The 16,206-nt window shown below is 36.9% G+C and overlaps 1 protein-coding gene across 2 annotated transcripts in view; it reads left to right on the top strand.

Moving 5' to 3' along the window:
- The window catches only part of LOC114031799 (guanine nucleotide-binding protein G(olf) subunit alpha), a 375,339-nt gene that overhangs the window by 104,613 nt on the left and 254,520 nt on the right, over positions 1-16,206 (top strand). The window contains exons 1-4 of one of the 2 annotated variants that reach the window (XM_027846935.1): positions 10,283-10,554; positions 10,911-10,983; positions 12,021-12,075; positions 12,258-12,377. In XM_027846935.1, coding sequence (XP_027702736.1) covers positions 10,416-10,554; positions 10,911-10,983; positions 12,021-12,075; positions 12,258-12,377 — 387 coding nt within the window. In that variant the 5' untranslated portion in view covers positions 10,283-10,415. Of the gene's footprint in view, positions 1-10,282; positions 10,555-10,910; positions 10,984-12,020; positions 12,076-12,257; positions 12,378-16,206 lie in introns of those variants that run through there. The other variant, XM_027846936.1, reaches the window with a different exon arrangement.

Consider the following 16,206-nt stretch of genomic DNA (forward strand, 5'->3'; position numbering starts at 1 on the left):
AAGGAAGGAAGGAAACCTAATGGTGATTTATTATTTTAAAAATCATAGATGAAGTACTTCCCCTATTGTGATCATAATTGTAGCACCAAGCAGCCGCATCAAAAATTGTTTGTCAGTGACTCATGATCCTGTTCTCAATGTTATACAATGACAACCAGGACCAGATGATTTTGAAAGTCCTATATGGCTTTAAATTATATAATTCTTATTCCCTTGCTCTCAAGGAGTCTCTAATCTTTCTATGGTTGATAAGTGTTTAAATACTCTAATGAGTTTGTGATTTTCATTGTGGGCACTACTCACAACTTGTCCATGTCTGTCAAACCTGTGTGAGCCTTCTCTGTTTCATTCCATATAAGACCCCTACCTGATATTCTGAGGGTTTTTCTCATATTCTCTTAACATTGCATGAAGGTTGTCTGTCAGTTAGTTATTCCTGACTTTCACTTTGTGACTAGTCCATCTGTTTTTCCAGGCATATATTTTTCCTACATAATCCCTCATTTGTGTTATGTTGCACCTGCTCATACTAGCCATGATCCTCTCTATGGCCCTTTGGGTAGCCCTTCATTTCAATTCTAAAGGACTATAATATTTCATTACTTGAAGCCATGAAGACTGTTAGTGTTAAAAAATAATGGGCCTTTGTTTTAGGGAACTGGAGATCATTAAAAAAAAACTGTACAGTTTCCCAAGGCAATCCAATCTATTTTTTCCCTCCCATTTCAGTGCTAGATAAGAAAAATAGAAGCCATGAGATGAAATATGTCTTGCAAGATTATTGGAAAAAATCAGAAAATGCAGAATGACTTGGAATGGTAGAAGCAACCATGTGGAAACCAACACTTCTTACTCTTCAAGAGGGCATTGGCCAGAAGTGTTTCCCTCCCCTCTTTTACCCTTCTCTTAGTAGGAGAGTCATATCTCTCTAACCAGCTGCAAATATCAAAGGGTTATCCCTCTCATCTTAAAATTTTTTAATTGAACAGTTAACTTATTTATTTATTTTTATCATGCAACATTCACTTCCATAAGATTTTGAGTTCTAAATTTTCTTCCTCTTCCTTCAGTACCCCCTCCCCAAGATGGCATACAATCTGATATAGCTTATACATATACATTCATTATTAACATATTTTCATATTAGTCATGTTGTAAAGAAGAATTAAAACCAATGAGAAAAACCATAAGAAAGAAGAAAAAACAACACCAAAAAAGAGAGCAAATAGTATGCTTCAATCTGCATTCAGACTCCATAGTTCTTTTTCTGGATGTGGATACCATTTTCCATCATGAGTCTTTTGGAATTGTTTAAGATCCTTTCATTGCTGAGAAGAGCTAAGTCTGTCAAAGTTAGTCATCACACAATGTTGCTTTTACTGTGTACAATGTTCTCCTGGTTCTGCTCACTTCACTCAGCATCTGTTCATGTAAGTTAAAGTTAAAATTAAGAAGCCCACCATCTTCAGCCTTTGAAGGAAATAGCAGATTGATCCATTTCTAGCCTAATGTTCTTAACAGAGATGGGAAAGAAACACTGTATCCTCTCTCCCATGTTATACATACTAGAGACTTGAAATGGTCAACCCTATGCTACAGTGGGGATTTGAGAAAGTCAGTTTAGGGCAGTGAGATTCAGATACATAAATCTTTACTTTTCTTGGTGCAAGAATAGATTTTCCATACCTCTGGTGGAATGGAGAGTTGTGAAGTGGGCAGGATTAAGGTAATAGTCTCTGTGTATGCAATTAGCAGGAAATATCCTTCTGTGCTTCCTGAACACATCTGAAAAAGAAAGTTGGATTTTTTAGAACAAAATTGGCAAAAGATAATCATGAGGAATGAAAAAGTAATTGGCAAAATCAAAGGCTGTTACTGTCAGAATTTAAGCCAATTCCTGACATGAAGGTGCTTACAGTTGAATTGAGAAAATGATTTCTACTACAAAGTTAGATAAAGGCCTTAAATGACTAAATGAGTTTATAAATAAATAACATCAGGAGGAGTCAGAGAAGGGAAAGATTGAGCTGGAAGATTCTATTCAATTCAAGAAGCATTAAACACCTTAAGTGTTAGGTGTTCCTGTTAGGTTCTACAGACAAAAAATAAAATAAAATAGTCCATGCCCTCAAAAAGCTTACATTTTTTTGGAAGAAATAACATGAGCACAAATTTGTAAATATAGAATATTAAAAAGTACATTAAAGTAATTTTAGGAGGTGAGGCGAACACTAAGGGGAAATCTGGTTAGGCTTTCTTTAGGAGGTAGTAACTGAGCTTAGTTTTTAAGGAAGGTAAGAATTCTATGAGATAGAGGTAAGGAGGAAGGGATTTCCAAACATGGGGGGAAAGTGTGTCCATTCATGAACATGGAGATAAGAAATAAAATGTTGGGCTCAGGAAATACATAGGAACCTTAGCAATTTGGCTGGATCATAGAATGCATGGAAAGCAGCATATAGTAAACCTGAAATGGTGAGTTGGGGCCAGATTGTGAAGGTTTTTAAAAGCTAAAAAGAAGGCTTGTATTTTGTATTTGTACTTTGTATTCCTAGTGATAAGAGGGATCCACTGAAATGTCTTTCAGAGGGGAATGATGTGATTAGATGTTAGTTTTAGGATTACTAACTTGGTAATAATGTAGAAGATGGTTTAGAGATGGTAGAAACTGAAAGATATTGCAGTGGTCCAAGTCAGAGGGGATGAGGACCTAAATAGGCCTTGTGAGTGAAGAAAGATTGTTGTGATATATTTCTAATAAAATATGGAGAATGGAGTGGCAAGATTTGACAACTAATTGGACAAAAGGGTTGAGGAAGAAGGAAGAATAAAGATTATCTCTGAGATTGTGTAGGGCAATTAGGTGGAGAAATAGATAGAGCACCAGACCAGAAATCAGGAAGACTCATCTTCCTGAGTTCAAATCTGGCCTCAGACCCTTACTAACTGTGTAACCCTGTTTGCCTCAGTTTCCTCATCTGTAAAATGATCTGGAGAAGGAAATAGCAAATCACTCTAGTATCTGCCAAGAAAACCCCAAATGGGGTTATGTAGAGTTAGATGGGACTGAAATGATAGAACAACAACAACTGAGACTGTGAACCAAGGGGAATGGAAGGATAATGGTGTACTCAGAAATAGGGAAGTTAGAAAAAGGGGTGGGAGTTGGGGAGAAAATATACTGAGGTCTCTTTTGGATATGTTAAATATATGCCACCAATGGGGAATTGAGGATGTCTAGCACATAGTAGGCAGTGAATGCTTGTTGACTGACTGAATGTTGACTGATAACAGGCAATTGGTAATATAAGACTGGAGTTCAGGACAAAAAACAAGACTGGATATTTATACATGAGTCTCATCTGCATGAAGGTGATTCTTGAATCCAAGGGAACTGCTGGGATCACTCAGAGAACATAGAGAGAAAAGAGAAATCCAAGAATAGATCCCTGGATTGGACTCATGAAGAGTTGGAGGGACAAAGATAATGATCCTACAAAGTAGGCTGAGAAGGCATAGCCAAGCAGGTAGGAGAATCAGGAGAAAAGAATGTCATAAAAACCCAGGGAGGAGAGTATATCTAGAGGGAAGGAGGTGGTCAACAGTGTCAAATACTGTGATGGTCACAGAAGGTAAGGACTGGGAAAAGTCCATCAGATTTGTCAATTAACTGGTAACCTTTGAGAGAGCAGTCTCCATTGAAAGATTTCAGAAGCCAGATTGTAAAGAGTTGAAAAGTAAACATAGAGAGAGAAAATTATAGGCATTGTGACTCTGAAAAGCATAAAGAGAAGGGTTGTAGAAAGAAAGAAGGACTTTGAGATAATGTCATATGAATGTAGCCTGGATATTTAGCCTGATGAAAAGATATAGTGGGGGACATGATATTTTACCTTCAAGTTTTTGATGAACTCTCTTAAGGAAGAATGATAGGATTTGTCGCGCCTGGAAGCAGAGGGCAGGACTAGGAACAAAGCGTGGAGTTTGAAAAGAGACAGATTTTGCTTGAAGGAAGGGGGAAATGCCTTAACAACTAGTCCTATGTAAAAATGAAATTGGCTGCCTTGGGAGATAGCCCCCTCCCTCAACATCTTCAAGCAAAGGCTTGCTCCCTGCTGAGGTTGCTAAAGAAGACTCCTGTATAGGCTTTTGAACTGGATGGCCTTTGAAGTCCTTTCCAAATCTGATATTCAGTGATTCTGGGAGTGGGTCATCTGGAGGAGGTGAGACATGAACTAGACTCTGAAAAAATGAAAAAAAAATCTGAATAGATGGAAAGGAATTGAAAAGAGAAGTAGGAATGAACAACCCTATTTAGATGGAGCATAGTGAGTAGACTAGCTTGGTTTGGTTCATGGGGTAATTGGAGATAAGGCTAGATAAACTGAGGATATATTGTGGAATGGCTTGGGTGCAAGAGGTAGGGGAGAGGCAATAATTGGGTTTTTTTTTTAGAGCAAGGGAAGTGATTAGAATAAAAATGTGTTGTTGTTTTCATATTAATTAATCCAGTCACATAAGCATTGTGGATCTGGAGGAAAAGGGATAGAAAGAGATTTGGAAAACAACTGTTAGCAGGTCTTTGTAAGAAGTAGCCCAAACTGAGGAGGCAGAGGAAACAAAGGCAGTGGCAGAGAAATGGAAAAAAGGAGAATCAGAAAAGTAAATCAACAGAGTTGTGAGAAATCTGTATAGTAATCTCATTGTTATCAAACCTAAGTAAGGCAATATGGCATTTGGGTTAATAAGGTTACCATACATGCCCCATGTGGTTTACCGGTTTTCAAAGAATTTGAATATAATGAAACATAAAACACTAGAACTGTGCTGAACATAATTTAATAATTAATGATTCAGAAGGCACTTCAGGATCTTGCCTCAGGTGCATCATTATGAACAGCAGTTATTCTTACGTAGTATATATGCTTGGAAAGGCTGTATTTATTAATGTTCTAGTCAATAGGATACTGGCTAAACTAACCCTTTTTGTGTTGTTATATTAAACAAAGAGAATACATTTTTATAGAAGAAATATTTAATAGCTTCTTCTTGATCAGTGATTTGGATATTCAGTTTATTTAAACAAACTTTTATCGTGCTCCTGCTATGTGCTGGGCATGTTCCCAGGGTTAAAAACACAAAAATGAAACAGTATTTTGTATCAGTACATTGTATTAGGTGGAAACAATATATACACAAATAAGTTTAGTGTGAGGTAAATTGAGGAGTGAAAGAGCATTAAAAAGCTGCAAGAACAGGGATCACTTCAGAGATCAGGTGCTACCTCCTGAGTCCCTTAATATAACACTTTAAAATAATTTGATTGACATTAAGATTTTGTCAGCATAAAGGAGGTTATGCAAAGTGTGTTCCATAGAATTCTTTATCAGTTTTCTAGGGTACTATAGGTTCCTAGGCTATTTAGTGGATAGAACTAGGCTTTTGACATTTTTTATCACATGAATTTTTTTTTAAAAATAAATTGACATTTGCAATTTTTATGAGATTATTTCTGAATATAATCTCTTTGTCTTCTTCCACCTCCAAACTACAATTTCATCTGTATCCTATAGTGGATCATTTGTTTCTAAGAAAAATCAAATAACATGCCAAAAAAAGTGAATAGTTCAAACATTATCACCTATATTGGAAAAATATTGCTTGGATTGTGAATCCGAGGAGTAGAAATATAAAAAGAGAAAATTAAATTTTATTATTAGTCTTATAACCTTCTAGAAGCAGTATGGCTAAGTGAGCAGGGATGTGACTTTGGAACTATAGAGACCTGGGATCAAGTCTTAACTCACACATATAGTTTGTGTGATCCTAGGCAATCACTTAACAGTGTTCCCAGCAACTCACTAAAGACTCTTAAGTTGCATGGAAGGTGCCAACCTTTGTTGGTAGAGTTAAATTCCTCATCTTGGACTTTCTTATAACTAATGAAATCACAAGTCTGGTCCTTATCCCTATAATCTCCGTCCCAAACTTTACTAGACTAATAATGTTTATTAATGATAATAAGAGTAATTTTTACTATCTCAGATTCTCTGTTGCTTACAAAATATCACCAATTTTGTTTTATTACCATTTGCTTCATACATACACATGTGTGTGCATGCATATAAATATACACATATGTATGTATATATATATGTGTGTGTATACATATACATATAGAGACAACATGACATAGTGGAAATAATACCAGATTTGGAGTCAGAAAGACCTGGTTATTTAAATGCAGCCTCTAACACTTAACAGTTAGCTGTGTGACCTATCAAAAATCACTTAATCTCTCTAAACTTCTGACAGCTCTCTAAGATTCTGAGTTATAGATGAGTATAGATGGATAGTTGTAGTAGTCTGGGTAGGCTGAGGAAGTTAACCACTCAGAAGCTTTGACTTACAGATATAAATGTGTCTGCACATGCAGACATGTAGAGAAAACTTCATCATTGGATCAATATTCCACATTAAAAAGAAAAGAAGTCCCTCCTTATGAGATGAAGCAACCCATTTCCATCAGGCATGCTCCTCTTCTACACGTTTATTTTGTATAAAATATCTAGCCTCCTTACTGCCCTATCCTTCGTCACACCTATGCTAGGCTAATGTAAATTTGCAAACATGTGTGAACAGATTCTAACTTGGTCTCTTCCCACAAGATTACATCATTTAACCTAGCTCATAAGTTAAACTGTATGTCTGCCTATGTCAACAGGAGTACTTTAAAGCAGGGGTGCTTAACCTGGGGTCAGTGAACTTTTTTTTTATACTTTGATAACTGTTTCAATACTGTTGGTTTCCATAAGTGTATTTTATTTTAAGCATTTAAAAAAGAACAGCCTGAGGAATTCATAGTAGACTTACCAGACTGCCAAAGAAGCCCAAGACACCGAAACATTTAAGAACCCTTGATTTATAGTTTGCTGTGTTTTTTTAAGTTATCCATTTTTATCATAAGATCATAGATTTAAAACAAAAGAGATCTAAAGACCATCGAGTTCAACTTCCTCATTTTACAAATGGTAGCAGGTAGTGGGAAGCAGAGCTAAGATTTCAATTCAGATCCTCTGACTCCAAATCCAATACTCTTTTCCACTGCATCAGGCTGCTTCCCATTTAGCAAAAGTATAGACTTAGTTAAGTCTTTGACATATGAAATCTAATTGAGCTATTCTTTTGCTGGAGGCCTTGTCAGTGGGCAGCTAGATGGCACAGTGGATTGAGTACTGGGCTTGGAATTCAGGAAGACTCATCTTCTAGAGTTCAGATCCAGCCTCAGACACTGCCAAGCTGTGTGACCTGGGGCAAATCAATTAACCCTGTTTGCCTCAGTTTCCTCATCTGTAAAAACCCAAAAGGGGTTGGACCACAACTGAACAACAATATATAGTCAGTAGGGCTTGTCCTTGACTTTATATTGGTCATAATGTCTTATGATGCCATCCCTCCTCTCTCTTTTTTTGTTAGACTGGGATTTGGCACCATGAAAGCAAAATGGCAAGCAGCTTTTGCTGCTACTAAGGTTTATTGTAATCTTCTGATGACATTAGGCTAGTAGTCTATTGGAATAATAATAATGCATATTTCTATAGCTTTAAGGTTTACAGAGCCCAATAAAACCTGTTGCTGGGGCAATAGAACACAAGCTCCGGCTAGTCTTTCCAGGCTGGAAAGCTCTAGTAAGGGGTAGATGGTAGACTGTGTGTCTGTCCTCTGAGTATCAGCCTACCTAAGACTGGAGAGGCTCATCACCATATTGGCCATAGACTGATGGGATTCTGGGCCATAGCTCAGGAAGATTATTCACTAAGGCACAAAGGGGTTGTGATCTCTAGCAACAGAGCAATGTCTCATATTCATAAAATCCAATATCCTTGGAAGTACAAAGAAAGTAATGTATTTTAGTGTGAGGTATGTAGTGGAAGTATAATTATTCTTAATTTGCGGAAGAGAAGTGAAATAACTTGCCATAAACTGTCAGTTGAGTATTACAGTCAGGATTCCAACACAAGTGTCCTGACTCCACTCCACAAAGCAGCCTTTCATAATGTGTTGCTTATATCTAATAAATGAATATCATAAATAACCTAAACATGTTTTATTAATATTTATTGTCTGTATGATAGCTGCCTGAAAATGCAAAGGATTTACAATATTGTTATTTCAAAAACAACTGGCCCTAATGTTCACATCTGCCTTCCCTTTTTAGTTGAGACAAATAGCATCCCCTTCTGCAAGGGTGTAGAGTAATCCAGTAGTAGAAAAGCACTAACTCTGGAGTTAGATGTAAATCTAATCCTGTCTCTGGGACTTTCTAGCTGTGTGGGTTTGAGAAAATTATTTATCCTCCCTGTACCTCAGTAACCTCATCTTTAAAATGAGGGGATTAGACCAGATTTCCTCTCAGGCCCTTTCCAGTTCTGTGTCTATGATCCTATGATTCTTATAAGACATAGAGGGGTTAACTGACTGACGAGCCTTACATCCTTATTAGTAAAGTTGAAAATCAAATTCAAGTGTTCTGATTTCATCCATTCCACAGAGCCTTGGCCATGGAGACCTATTCCATAAAGCATTGGAAAAAAGCTGCTAAAATTCACAAAGGGAAGGCACTATACAAGAAAGATGGGGGATTTAATCAGGAAAGAGGGGAAGGTGGAAAGGGAGAGGTGGAGGATTGGAGGCGCAAGAAGTGTTGGAAATTAAGAGAACAAAAGGGGTCATGTGACCAGTGAAAACTCTTTAAATCCTGTGCCTCTGATACCATATGTATTACTCTACAGCAGTCATCAGCAATTTTAAAGGTACACTGATTTCTAGGTGGTTCCAGACACAAGGCAAAGGAGTGGAGGAGGACGTTAAAGCTCAGTCTCTATCTTATTCTCCGGAGAAAATACATCAACCTCAGGCGTCCAGGGGCATCCTGACAGTGGCAGGATGGGAGTGGGGGTGGGGATCCCGCACTGCCTTTGGTCACCCTGTATTCTCTTTCCTTCACCACTTAGCCCGGAATTGCAGAACACTTCCACTGACCTTTTCAACGTCTGTTTTGGAGGCTGATTTGTGTTGGTTTTGTTTTGTTTAGCTTTTGTTTCCTTTCAAAATTACCCAGATTCCTGAAGGGAATGACACCGCATATCAAGATGCCTCTATGCATCAGCTGCAGGAGGAGCCCTTTAAGTGTGTGTGTGTGTGTGTGTGTGTGTGTGTGTGTGTGTGTGTGTGTGTGTATCTACGGCCCATTTGTATGTATAGATCGGTCTACCTCACACCCACACTGCACACTGCATCTGGAAGGCACGCAGCTCCGCCTTTGGTTCTCTGCTTCCTGCTGCTTCAGGGCCACGTGAAGTTTGCAGAGGAGCAGAGCCCAGGGGGCGGCAGCCCAGTGGTGGCCCCGGGTGCAGGCAGCGCCCACCTAATGGCAAAGAGGCGGGGTCAGGATTGACCGGCCGGAGTGATTCTCCACCCGGCAGCCTCTCAATCACTTTCGGGGAGGGGGGGGCCCTAGGGTATTCATCAGGACAGTGACTGACATTCTTCCTCGTCCCCGTCCCTCCCCGCCCAGGTTTAAAAAAATGTAGTTGGAATTACAGTGAAATCCTAAGGGAGGAGAGGCTAGGGAAAGGGGGAGGGGAGAGCAAGAGAATGCAATGTTCGCTGTTCACCTCTCTGGCAGCAAGAGGCAGTGCTGAGCTTGGGCAGAGACAGAGCTAGCGCTGCTGGTAGGGAGGCTGCGTTTTAATTGTGCTCTCATTCACTCACACCGAGAGGGTGCTACTGGGTACGTGTGTGTGCGCCTGTGTACAAGCCGTGGATATCGCCTCTGTGGAGGTGCAGCGGAGCATTAGGGAAAGGGAACAGAGCGGGGGAGAGGCAGGCAGACAAGAACGGACTTTCAGAACGGGAGAAAGACAGGAGGAAATCTCTGCACTTTGGGGGTCTTTGGGCTATTTCCTGGTCTCACAGAAAGAGGCAGTGCTGAGTTAGGAGAAAAGCAGAAATAGACCTTTACAGGGAAATATAGGGAGTGTGTCTGGGTGTATGTGTGTGTGCGGTGGAGAGGGAAGAGAGAGGGAGAGAGCGCAGCATTAGGCTTTTTTCCAGAAGGGCCGCCCCCCCCTTCATTGTATGCTATTTATAGCCCTGCTGCAGATTTTTTTTCTTCCTTAAAAACATCCCTCTTCGTGGATCTTCCTTGCATCTCTTTTTTTTTCATTTGGGGGGGTTGGGTGGGGGGTGGGTGAGGGAAAAACCTGCTTTGGATCGGGAAGCGCCGAGAGACCATCTTAGCACCAGGGAAGAGAGAAGCCGTCGCAGGGAATCTATAAATACCTATAAATCACTATTGCTTTTTATATAAATATATAACTGTATCTGACTGACATCCAACCCGGCGGGCAGACATGGGGTGTTTGGGCAACAGCAAGACGGAAGATCAGCGCCTCGACGAAAAAGAGCGACGAGAGGCCAACAAAAAAATAGAGAAGCAGTTGCAGAAAGAGAGACTTGCTTATAAAGCGACTCACCGTTTGCTTTTACTGGGTAAGGCAGGAGGGGGATGCAACTGCCTGAGCTTCCCACGGCTGGAAATGTAGAGAAGAAGCAATAAGCTAACAGGGAAATTGGATGCTAATGGGCAGTTAAGGTGGGGGGTTGTTTCATGCAAACACAGACTGATTTTGTTTGGTAATTAACATATCTGTGAGCCTGAAAGATAGTAAGGCACCTCTGGAATGATCTGTAATCCTACTGTAATTAATATATGTATGTATGTATGTACGTATGTAATTGTATATGTATATATGCGTGTGTGCATGTATTGGTGTAGAATACGAATTCTGTTTTGTTGTCAATGGTATAAAGACGCATATTGCAATATAATTTTTTTTTCTTGGCAGGGGCTGGTGAGTCAGGAAAAAGCACTATTGTCAAACAAATGAGGATCCTGCACGTCAATGGATTTAATCCAGAGTAAGAAGTGGTGATAGTTTTGTTATTTATTTGTTTGTTTTACTTCAAAACTTCGTACCCATTATGACATTCTTGCATCCTGCTCAGAACTATTTTTCCCATATAGATAAGTTTGTGGTATGACCCAGGCACTTTTTTTAAGTAAGAAGAAAATTTGTGGTTGTAATTTTTCCCCTTACATCCCCCCTACTGTATCTTATATTGTTGCTACTGCAGTGCCTTCACAGGCCCCTATGTAGCAACAACATGGCGACTACTTTTTAACATAGCCAGTTACTAAATATTCAATGTTTATGTTTTTGTGATATAAAGATGCAAATAAGCATCAAGGCATACATGACTGGACAGAATAAATCTTTTTTTCCTCTGGTGTTCAAAAAGAAACATTCAACAGAATGTAATTGATGATCATGTAGCCTTGGGCTGTAGAATGTCAGTCTTGAGGACACTTTCCCAAATTTCTATTAATCATTATATATCTTAATAATTAGATCATTATCTTTCAGCTACCATCAGAATTTCAACTAATTGACACAATTACAAACATATTCTGTATAGATTTATGATAGTAAATATGCTGTATATACTACAGGTTGCCATACATACATACATACATATATAAAGGGAAAGAGAGAGGGACACATGTTTTAGACAGGTGTTTATGCATGTATATGTAGAAGTCTGTGTACTTAATGTTTGTAGCTATAATTATACTGAGTTAAATTTAGATATATATTCAGGGTACTGCTTATGACTTAACTACATATTAAAGAAATAATCAGCATATACAGGGAATAAGGGGAGGGTGTTGTTCATTCCCCAAAAAAAAGCTTTTCAGTTAATTGCCTTGGTGGACTTATCTGACATAATTAAAAGCTGCTGTTGCTGCACTTGATACCTGCTGCAGAGACAAGGCAGTGAGTAAATGTTGAAGGTTTAAATGCCAAAGAAATAGCTGAAGATTTTGAAATCCTGCTCAGTTGATGAGGTTGATGGGGGTGACAAATTAAATTGTTAATAATTCTGTTTTAATACAGAGAAAAGAAACAGAAAATCCTGGATATCCGGAAAAACGTTAAAGATGCGATTGTGGTAAGGATACATGTTAATTGTTTAATGTCTGCTTATTGAAGAAAATAAAATATTTTGCTTTCTAAGAAAATGTAGATCAAAGTCTCATATTATTGTCATATTGGATGAATATATTTTGACTCTCTATGTTACATTTATCCAGATTAATATTTAGTGTTTTTTTCCCTTTTTTCCAATTTTAGACAATAGTTTCAGCAATGAGCACTTTAATACCCCCAGTTCCATTGGCCAACCCAGACAACCAATTTCGATCAGACTATATCAAGAGCATAGCCCCTCTTTCTGACTTTGACTATTCACAGGTAAGTCTTGGGTTAAATACCTCAGGGGATTGTATTTTTAACTAAAATGACAAAACTGTTTTTAATGAAAGGATTCAAATAAAGGTTGTTGAAATATTCTATTGAGAAAGCTTACTGTAGACAGTTTGTACCTATTTCAGTAAAGTTAGTTAAACTTTTTAATTTAAGTAACTTTTGGTGTTCTTTGAATGTATGTAAACATTTCAGCAGGAATTTGGGGTTTTTCTTAAATCAATGTCAAGTTTATTTCTATTTTCAGAGAGTCTAGTTGTGAAAGAATGCTTTTATAAAACTTTAGCATTATTTCTGTACAAGGAGATAGCATACAATTAATAAATAATGGCTAAATACTTATAATTTTAAGAAATTCAAATGCCTTATCAGGCATTTGTTTTGATAATAAAATGTTGGGGAAAGAAGATAAACAGGTGAGATGTTTTCTGTACTGTATAGCATCCACAACAGTGAAAATAAGGCTAGCTTATTTTTAATACTCATATCCATCATTTCAGATGGGGAAATGTGAATTATAGTTGATTTTTGACTGCAGTGAAGCATTGTTCTAGTTTGGATCATGGCCTGTATTATTTAGGAGAGCTTTAGTAGCTGTCATTTTGATGGCAGTTACTGCTTACAGAAATGTTTAAAAATTTGTTTTTGTGTGATTAACATTAACTTCTTAATGGTGTTGGTATTTGAGAGTCTGATAGAATGTATTTTTAAAGGAAATCTGTATTCAACCTGTTTTGGCTACAGTTAAGCCTATACTACTTCTTATTACGCCTTTTTGACATTCGCTATATAATTCTGGATATTATAAGTTTTTACAATTACAAGATCAGTTATTTATTGGATAGTGTGTTCTGATGTTTTCAACTAGTGTAATGCAGTGAGGGATAGAAGTTGCCTTGATTTTTATTTCATGACTCATATTTCCTAATGTAGTTTGGCTTCTGATAAATCTTCTACTTTGAATGTTCAAGATAAAATAATTCAAGCATCTTATGGATCTGGAATTTAATATAGAACTAGGTTGTACAGAAAGCTGTGACTGCAGAATACACCCACATACACTTTATAATTGCTCACTTGGTGGGTAAGTTATCTAAAATGACAGAGTCCTTTAAAAAAAAAAATTTAAATAGTCTTGATTTTGAGATATGAAATATAACAGATGAACTTAGTAGCTTTGCTTNCTAATTGCTCACTTGGTGGGTAAGTTATCTAAAATGACAGAGTCCTTTAAAAAAAAACAATTTAAATAGTCTTGATTTTGAGATATGAAATATAACAGATGAACTTAGTAGCTTTGCTTCTATTTGAACAGATGAGATTGCCGTGTAAGTTGGTATAAAATCAATAAAGAATATTTTATGGGTGATTCTTAACAAGTGTAAAGATAATTATATATTTTGAGTAAGAAAATGAAGTGACATAAGGCTTTTTCTGGGTACTCTACCATGTCTTGTTTTCATAGGTTCAGAAACAGATGAAGATAACCCTGTATTCATAGACATGCAGTTCCAAAATTGAGAGTGACAGAGAATTCTGAAGTGTTTGTATTCTAATGAATCTAGAGTACCTAATTTCGTGTAGCTTTTAACCTGAATTTTTAAGAAAAAAATAAACAGCTCCATAAGTTGGCATTTTCCAGTGGAGGAAACTATGTTTTAATAGAAATGTCAAGGTTACTTAAATATGATATTTAGAAGTAATAAAAAATAAAGGAAAATTAGGAATCAATGCAGCTGACTTGAAAATATTTAGTTCCCTTTGAAAGTGTGGTAGGCCTGTCCATTGTCTTATCCTTATATAGCCAAGTCAGGTGAGAATGTGTACCCACGTTTAATTAATAATATGAGATGGATTATATAATCCAGAAAAATAACGTTAAAGTACATGCTATGTCCATTAAAAATGTGTATTTCATCATATAATCTGTGTGGTGAGCTTTTAAAGTGAATTCATCACTGGCCCTCTCAAACATTGGTGTTGGTCATATTGAGTTGGGTAGCTCTAGAATTTGTTTGATAAGCTTCTTTGAGAATGATATGAAAGCCAGGGGTTTGTTTTACAATAATATTTGATTGATTTGGAGAAGATAATTTTTTAAAATACAAATTTTTGTTACTAGCAGGAAAGCTATTCAAAATTGCATGTGTCTAAATCTAGTATTTGCATCCTGTCTAGAATTATTGGTTGTTAAGTGATTTACAGTGATTGAAGCAGTATATAACTTATGAAATAATAATTTGAGACCAGAAGATAGTTCACTATTGCAGGAAGACTCTATGAAGTTTTTTTGTTTATTCTATGGTAAAGTTAAATCATTTTTATAAACCAAAGAAACTGAATTAATAGTTTTGTACCTTACATTTAGTTTAAACAATAGTTTAATACCTTACATTTGTATAAAGCTTTATAATTTTTCAAAGCATTTTCACACATAAGAATCAAATGTGATGTTATAGCAACTATCTGAGGTAGGCCTGGTAGTAATTACCTCATTTTGTGGTTGAGGAAACAAATTTTATATTAAGTGACATACCCAAGGTGATACAACTAAAATCCAAGTCTTAGGAATCTGAGTCCAGTGGTTGGTTTGTTTTTTTTTTCCCCACCACTGGTCTTAATTTAAAATTCTATGCTATAAAATTATACTTTTTTTTTTAAAAATACTTACAAAGCAAGGCGAGTTTGTTTTGTTAGGCAGTTGGGGTTAAGTGACTTGCCCAGGGTCACACAGCTAGTAAGGTTAGTTTTTAAAAGATGAATGTTACATCTATATCAGAAATTATGTGGGAACAACATAGTGAGTAGCTTGTTTAACAGTCTACCACTGTCTCATTTTAATTTAAATTTTATTTTGTAAATTTAATCTTTAAGAATCAATTGATTTTCAGACTAGCTTTGTGTTGGATCTTACTGTTCAGTAATGTGTAACCTTTATAAATATTGAATGTATTGTTATTGTACAAAGATTTTATTTTTAAATAAGCCAAGAGAGGTTTTTTTTTTAAGTAGGTATAATTTTCATTTTGATGTCAGTATAGTGTCATTATTTCTGTGGTTGGTAAAGATATTTATATTCCAAAATTTTCATAGGGTAGTAGGAATTCAGGGTTATATGGACCGTTAAAGATTATCTAATTGAACTCTTTCACTTTGTAAACAAGGAAACTGAGGCACAAAGAAGCCAGGTGTTCATCCTCAGGAACCTACAGTCATTTAATGTCAGTGCCAGACATAGAACCCAGGTCTCCTGATTCCTAGTTCAATGCCATTTTTCTAAGATGTTTGATCAAATGTTGATTGAGATTTGAAAAATTTGACAGACATTAATTCTGTTTTAAACCTTTGTGAAGAAAAATGAAAAGACTGAGGGCACATTATACTTCCAGTGTTCAAAAGCATTTTGTATTACCTAAACATAGTTTTGAATAAAATATCAAAATAATTTGATCTTATTTTTTTAATTTCTTTTTTTTACACTTAGGCAGTTAGGGTTAAGTGTCTTGCCCAGGGTAACACAAGCTAGTGTCAAGTGTTTGGTCTGAGGTGGGATTTGAACTCAGGTCCTTCTGACTTCAGGGCCTGTGCTCTATCCACTGCGCCACCCAGTTGCCCCTTAATTTTTTAATGTCTTGAGAAAACATCAGGGTTAAAAGGCCAGCCTTGTGATCAGGAAGACCTGGGTTCAAGTCCTACTTCTGACACATANACCACCCAGTTGCCCCTTAATTTTTTAATGTCTTGAGAAAACATCAAGGTTAAAAGGCCAGCCTTGTGATCAGGAAGACCTGGGTTCAAGTCCTACTTCTGACACATA

The sequence above is a fragment of the Vombatus ursinus genome, unplaced genomic scaffold (genome assembly GCF_900497805.2).
Source record: "Vombatus ursinus unplaced genomic scaffold, bare-nosed wombat genome assembly UNPS02015255.1, whole genome shotgun sequence".
NCBI classification, from domain to species: Eukaryota; Metazoa; Chordata; class Mammalia; order Diprotodontia; family Vombatidae; genus Vombatus; species Vombatus ursinus.